Source organism: Strigops habroptila, chromosome 4 (assembly GCF_004027225.2).
Source record: "Strigops habroptila isolate Jane chromosome 4, bStrHab1.2.pri, whole genome shotgun sequence".
Lineage (NCBI taxonomy): Eukaryota > Metazoa > Chordata > Aves > Psittaciformes > Psittacidae > Strigops > Strigops habroptila.
In genome coordinates, this window is record NC_046358.1 from 791,160 (window position 1) to 798,441 (window position 7,282).

The 7,282-nt window shown below is 47.9% G+C and overlaps 1 protein-coding gene across 1 annotated transcript; it reads right to left on the reverse strand.

Annotated features, from left to right (window-relative positions):
• Nucleotides 1–54: 54 nt before the first annotated feature.
• KNSTRN (kinetochore localized astrin (SPAG5) binding protein) lies at nt 55–6,598 on the reverse strand. Its single transcript, XM_030483696.1, has 8 exons — nt 6,468–6,598; nt 4,138–4,270; nt 3,932–3,988; nt 3,678–3,777; nt 1,897–2,011; nt 1,517–1,578; nt 1,313–1,387; nt 55–427 (listed from the first exon to the last, which is right to left on the reverse strand). The coding sequence occupies exons 1-8, from the start codon at nt 6,529–6,531 to the stop codon at nt 296–298; spliced, it is 738 nt and encodes a 245-aa protein (XP_030339556.1). The 5' UTR covers nt 6,532–6,598; the 3' UTR covers nt 55–295.
• Between the last annotated feature and the right edge of the window lie 684 nt (nt 6,599–7,282).

Consider the following 7,282-nt stretch of genomic DNA (forward strand, 5'->3'; position numbering starts at 1 on the left):
GCTGCGGGGGGGGGCCCCGCGGGCAGCGCTGCGCTAGGGAAGGAAAAGCGCTTGTCAACAAGCTTCTAGTATTTAATGGATTAAAACCACGAATAGACACAACACGCCGAGAGCCCAGGACAGAGGAGCCGTTCACCGGCGAGGGGAGCAGTGGAGAGCACCCAGTGGGGGCCACCGGAGCAGGGACGGTGCATTGGTTCTCACCACCATGTCAGAGAGTGAGGTATGACAAGGAGAGCCCACTGAACTAAGGAATAGAACAGCAAAACCAGATAGTACAGTCCATTCTCACTCCTCACATAGCCAGGAGCAGCTCCAGCTTGTCAAGTACTGCTGAACACTCCTTCATGGATGCTTGGAAGAAGGAATGCTGCTCCAGGGAGCAGCGGCTCTCCTTTTCTGCTGCTTTCCACTTCACCGTTGCTGTCTGTAGAGAAGTTGGTGTACACTATGTTTTATGAACAAAGTACTGAACAGCAAAGCCACGTTGTAAAGCAGCTCCAGCTAAAGCATTTGAACTCCTCAGCAGGGTCTTAGCCACGAAACTGGGATTAGTCCACCTTGACTGGGATGTCTTTTACCTCGATTCATTGAGGAAAGTGGCAATTTATCTCTGATTGAAGTTCAGGAAGTCTTGTATAACGATATCACTGATTAGCTCTTCAATGTCTTACACTAGGGCTTGTAGAACTGCAATTTAGTGTCTATTTTGGTTTGTATGTAGACAATACTACTGAAGCTGCTTGTGCACACATACCTCTTAGTTCCCAGGGAGCCTGCCTGAAGTCTCTGGTCTGCAACAGGTTCCAAATTAGTTCAAATCTCCTGAATTCCCATGTAACAACAACTAGACTGGGGGATCAGCGCTCTGCTGGGTGCTTACAAGCACCTGAAACAGCCTCAAAAAACTCTTCTCTCAAGAGGAGCTGGTCTAAGCAGAGCGAGCTCCTTTCCAGTGCTGACATCCATCATTTCAGACTGGATCTAATTTGAAAGCTGTCAGTCATTAGTATCACTTTCACCTTCTAACTTGTTTCAAGTTCAGTCGTAGATGGTTCAACTTGAAGTGACTTGGATGAGAATTAACATTGCCCCACCATAAACTTACCTTTAAACCCTCTATTTGGAAAGGGAGTAACACATACAGCTTCTCAATGTGTGTGTATTTATACCAGAAGCTGAATACTGCAGGCTTTCAGCCTTGGTTATTTGGAGACTAGAGAGGGATCATGAGGAGCAGAACACCCCTCAGGATCTCACTCAGCACCAGGTGCTTGTTACTTGGTCAAGTCAAACCAGGTCACCATCTTACCTGAAGTATCTCATTTTCTTTTGCAGCCATTTGATTAAACAGCCTCAATTCTTCTATGAGCTTCCCTGTTAGCAGCTGAAGAGCCAAAAGGAGAATTTTAATACAATGCAAACAGAGCTCTCAGCAGCTGTTCCCACTAAGGCAGCAGCACACAGACCCCTCAAAGCCCATCTAACTCCTAGTGCTACTGCAAAAGTTTCTTACCACTGTCTGCCTCTGGCATTCCTGTGTCTTTTCTTCCTCCTCCAAAATGGTGCTGCCTGTAACTAATGTATGAGATGCATTAGTGAACCTCTAAGACACAGGTAACTTCGCCTGCAAAAACTAACAGCTTTGCAAAGTGAGCTTTCTACAGCAAGAAAGACTAAATGACTTTCAAAGTTTATCCAGGATGTTGCCTACTCCAGGAAGCAACTTTTTCTCTCAAGCTAGGGGGCAAAACCAAAACTCCCCTGGAGTTACAACAGTATTCCCTTAATGAGGAAGCAGAGTCCAAATGTCTCATGAACTGTCACAACAGGGGAAAAACAAACGTGTTCTGAAGCATGAGGACCGGAATGGCACGTGAAGCGCATGGGCCTTACCAGGATCAATGTTTCTGCTTTCTAAAATCACCATGCAAGTCTCCTGAAGTTTCTTGAACTTCTCAACTTCTTGTACCAGGCCTTCATTCTTCTCCTTTAAGCCCTTTATGGTACACTGTCATTAACACAGGTTGTAAGTGAATCATGTTTCCAAGGAGATTGTCTTCTCATTAGTGAGTAACACTGAGTGCGACGCCAGCGGCAACGCCACTAGCACCAAGGCTCAGATCTTGCCCTTTGTCCCAACCACCACAGCAAATTAGTCTCTTGCAGATCCTTACTCCTGCTTCTTGACAGGATTAATACATTTGTCATGTCCACGTCATCATAATTACTAGAAAAATTGGATCCTAGAGACAAATTCCTTTTAGGCAACCCGGGCATAGCTGTTCTCATGCTCCCTCTCATATCTATAAATAATTCAGGCGTTTGGTGCACTGAAGAGCACATCAACACTGGGAAGAAAAGGGCCCCTTAGACTCTTTAAGCCCCAGCATTAGTCCTCACACAATTCAGCTATTACCAGGCAATCAGATTAAGCTGATCAACCTCACAAGTGGAATGCAATTCTCCAAGAGAATCAATAAGCACATGGATTAGGCTGATCCAGCTGATGGCGTCAGAAGCTTTCGGAACATTTCGTAGGAGGTCTCAAAGGCTCTTAAAGAAATCAAGCTGTGAGATGAGAAGAACGATCATCTCATGGATTAGTAACTGGTTGAGAAGTAGGAAATAAAGTGAGCTCTTACAGCTGAAGGTTACCAGCTGGGCCTCTTGCACATGACAGAAGTTGTGCTAAGTGTGTCATAGAGCAGTCTGTAAGAGGCAGAGAATAATGAGACACCAATTCTGAATCTCAGCTTGATTCAAGAAAGTCCAAGCTGTTTGAAACAGAACCCACTGCAGAGCCCCAGCTCTCTCAGCCTTTCCTCCAGTCCCTTGATCTTCTTCATGGCCCTTTGCTAGACTCCCTCCACAGTACCAGGAGCCCAGATCCAGACACAACACTCCTCAGGTTTGGCCTCACCAGTGCTGAGCAGACGTGACAAAACTTGCAGGAGAATACAAAGGCGCTGAGAGGTCAGGCAGCAATAGGCACAATAGCACGTTAGGAAGCATAAGCTCATAAACTGAGCTCTGTTACATACTCAGAAGAGAATGAGAACACTGTAAAACTTAGTGCCCGGCAGTGACCAAAATCCAAGTAGAATGTTCTTCCTCACCAAAATGAGACCATACCCACTCCTGAACCCACATCTTCAGTACCATATGGACTCTCATACTACACTATGTGATGGGTTAACAAAGTTGGGAGACACTGGGCAAAAGGAACAAGGAAACTGAATAGTTTATCTACCATATGTTAGGAGCCACAGAAGAGAACTAATAGACCTCAAACCATCAGTGGCAAGTGATTATTTACACTTTCTCTTAGTGTAACTAAGAAGCATCTGGCAATATCAATGCTGTTTTAATAAAACTTCAGGCAAGTGCATAGTTGTGAACTTGAAATATTCACCCACAATGAGTTTAAAATGGGATTAGAGCTCTGATGACTATTTAACACTGATGTGGATGCACTGTCCATCCAAACACATCTGCAGCAATTCTGATTTAAAGGTTCTAGCAGATACCATGGGTGTTAGAGGAGAAAACCCACCCAAATTCTGCTAACTTCTGACGGAGACAGGAAAAGGAACAAGGCACCTCTTTGATCTGACCCTGTAGAGATCAGAATGTAAGACTTCCTCAGTGATTTATTTATTTTCCCCTTTTCTTACCTGTGCTTCTGTTAATTTGGAGTGTAGCTGTTGCTTGGCTGTTTCCAACATCTGATTCTTGGTCTTCAACTCAGCTTCTAGTTTGTATCTGTTGAGAGGTCTGTAGAGTCAAACATCAAAGATTTAGGGGCAAAGTTATCTGTAGTACACACCTCCTCTTTTACTTCCACAAAAATGCCCTTTTCTGAAGCATTTGCTCTTGTTTCTGACCAAGAGGGAGCATTACTGCATGAGAGGACTAACAGGAAACATACCCTCTTGTAACTGGCTTCTTCAAAAGCGGCTCCCCTTTCTTGGCAGATTTTGGCAACCTTAAAAGATGGGTAAAATACAATTACCAGAAGGCCACTGCATCCTTGCATGTTACCAAGTCTGTTAGTTTGACAAACTCTGCAAATGCTAAGCCAGCTTTAGGACATTTGCCAAGTACTAAATCCGTCAATATTTTACTTCCATTTACCCTTGGCTTGTCGCTTTGAAGACACCATCTGCTGGAATGTTGGAGCTGAAGTTAAAATCGGGATCTTTGTTGAACTCTAGGTCTGTTCTTCTGCTGACACATTGTTTCTTTGAAGAAAAAGCCATTTGCATTTCTGCAAGAAAAAGATAACAGTGAAAACACCACAGCCTACAAACGACTGCTGAAACCAGGGCACCGTAATACACAGAATTACTGGGTCTCTTAAACCTTCAATTTGAGGTGAATCACAATTCTGTCTGCTTGGAATGGAGATTTTAAGGTAGTGACAACTAAAGTCTTCAAACTTTACACAGGATTAAGGGTCCAGAAAAAGCCACAGATAATTTAGTAGTGTTAAAACCCAGTTACCAGGCTAGCAATAGTGAGGGAAGGTTTGAAAGTGATAATCCAGGCTCTGCTTGAGCAAGTCCAGAGGAGGCCATGGAGATGCTGTGAGGGCTGGAGCAGCTCTGCTCTGGAGCCAGGCTGAGAGAGCTGGGCTGGGTCAGCCTGGAGAAGAGAAGGCTCCTTAAGAGGAGACCTTAGAGCAGCTCCAGGGCCTAAAGGGGCTTACTGAGGTTTAAGTCCAGCCGGTAACTCAGAGCCACGCAGCTGCTCGCTCACTCCCCACCTTCTTCCACTCCACGCTCCCAGAGGGATAGGGAGGAGAATCAAAAGAATGTAAATCCAATGGGTTGAGATAAGAACAGTCCAGTAACTAAGGTATAATACAAAACTACTACTATTACCACTAGTAAGAGAAATAACAAGGGAAGGGAATATAAAACTAAAAGGGGAAAAGGAAAACAATAAATCCAAGTGATGCACAATACAATTGCTCACCACCTGCTGAACGATACCCAGCCCGACCCAGGCAGCAATCTGGGCCTTCTGCGTAACTCCCCCCAGTTTATATACTGGGCATGATGTGCTATGGTATGGAATCCCACTTTGGCTAGTTTGGGTCAGGTGTCCTGTCTCTGCTTCCTCCTGGCTTCTTGTGCCCCTCCTCACTGGCAGAGCATGAGACTGAAGAAGTCCTTGATCAGGGTAAGTATTACTTAGCAACAACTAAAACACCGGTGTGTTATCAGCACTGTTCTCAGACTAAAGCCCAAACACAGCACTGCACCAGCTACTAGGAAAGAGAAAAATAACCATTACAGCTGAATCCAGGACAGGGCTACAAGAAACCTGGAGAGGGGCTTTGGACAGGGGCCTGTAGGGACAGGACAAGGGGAATGGCTTTAACCTGCCAGAGGGGAGACTGAGATGAGCTCTGAGGCAGAAGCTCTTCCCTGTGAGGGTGCTGAGGCGCTGGCACAGGGTGCCCAGAGAAGCTGTGGCTGCCCCATCCCTGGCAGTGTTCAAGGCCAGGTTGGACACAGGGGCTTGGAGCAACCTGCTCTAGTGGAAGGTGTCCCTGCCCATGGCAGGGGGTTGGAGCTGGATGAGCTTTAAGCTCCCTTCCAACCCAAATCAATGTGGGATTCTATGTTAAGAAAGGAGGTCTCAACATCAAGCAGACAGCATGTCACAGGGCTCCAAGCAAAGTTTTTCAGTACTGGAAGCAAAAAAACCACCACAGCTCACTTGAAACTCAGTTAAGAGAGCTTCATATTTCAATTCACTAGGAGTAGATACACTTCTAAAATAACACTATTGAGAACAAGCTTTCTATGTAAGGCTTGTCTGGCTTTAAACCACAGCTGTTTGAGTATATAAAGCTTGGTCCAAACAGTGGGGATAGGAAGCTTCTCTCCCCTAGTTAAGTATATTCAAATGCCATATTCATAAGCACATTTATAGAACCACAGAACACCCACTTGGAAGGGACCTCAAGGATCACTGTGACCTCAAGGATCACTGGTCTAACCTCTAAAGCACTACTACAGTGACAGAGGCGTTTCCACCGATACAGACTAGCCCCCACGTTTTTAACATTAAACCTGGGTGCCTCACGTTCCCAAACCGCTGTAAGTACTATCAAAACGCTTACAGGACCAAGAGCCTCTGGAGAACGCATCTTTATCCCCTGAAGGGACACACACTCCTTAGGCCCAGCTCTGGAGCTTGCCTCAAGGGGCTGAACTGTGATGCAGCAACATCAGAGGTGCTCATTTAGCAAGAAAAGCATTAACCGAAACCTCAGGGCAGCTGAATAAAGCCCGCAATCAGCCTTCACCGCGGCCACCAGACCAAGGCAGCAGCGGAGCTCCCCACAAGCACCTCCGCGCCCGCTCCCCCCATTCCCGCCCCGGCGTGACCGGACACCAGCGCCCCAGAGCGCGCAGGGCAGGGCGCTGCCTGCCCCGGGAGCAGGTACGCACCTGCGTGCGTGGCAGCGCGGTGCAGCGCGCTGTACACGGGGATGCGGGAGGGTTCCCCGCTCATAGCGGCTGCGCTCCGCCGCCAGCTCCCGTTTGAATCCAGCCCGCCGGTAAACGGCCACTGTGCCGCGCAGGCGCAGTGTCCACCCCCCACGTCCCCCCTCCCTCCCCGTGCAGCGCGCAGGCGCAGTGCGGAGGGCGCGGGCGGGGCTCCTCACACTAACCCGTTCCCTCAGGGATGGGGCTGCGGGCATGGCGGGTTCCCCGAGCGGGGTGAAGTGGTTTCCCCTCACATCTCCCCTCAGGGGAGCCGGCTGCTGGCGGGGACAGCCTCCCGCTGCCTCGCACTGTGCTTCGGGACAGCCCTTGAGGGTCTCTGTGGCTTTTGGCGGGACGCTGTGGGCTGTGGAGCCCTCCCCTCCTACGCCATCAGGGTGTGAGGTGTGCTGCTTGTGTTTGAGGCGGTAAAATTACCCCGCACACGCTGTAAGGGGAAAAGAGGCGCCTGTGTAAAATGTTTATGGGCTTTATTGAGTATTTTTGAGGTGTTTTAAAGCAGAGTGTTCAAAATGAGTGAGAAATCACTCAAACGCCGTGGTGGGGAGCGAGGTTCAGTCAGGGATGGCTCGGGGCACCAGGGCAGCTCCGGTTGCCAAAATACGTGCCAGTACACCCAGTATGAGACCACCACAACACCCAGTATGAGACTTCACCATGGAAACATGAAGCTGAACACGCCGTCTATTTCACACGTGGTTACAGGCTTTAAAAAAGCATATTCCCAAAGGACATCAGGCAGCTCCCTGTGGTCTGGC

Excerpts from the sequence above, each read along its gene's own strand:
- KNSTRN (XM_030483696.1), bottom strand. The coding sequence starts at position 6,531 with ATGAGCGGGGAACCCTCCCGCATCCCCGTGTACAGCGCGCTGCACCGC. Across the intron at positions 3,989-4,137 it reads TTCAAAGCGACAAGCCAAGG|GTTGCCAAAATCTGCCAAGA; the intron begins GTAAATGGAAGT and ends CCATCTTTTAAG. Across the intron at positions 428-1,312 it reads AAGAAAATGAGATACTTCAG|ACAGCAACGGTGAAGTGGAA; the intron begins GTAAGATGGTGA and ends ACTTCTCTACAG.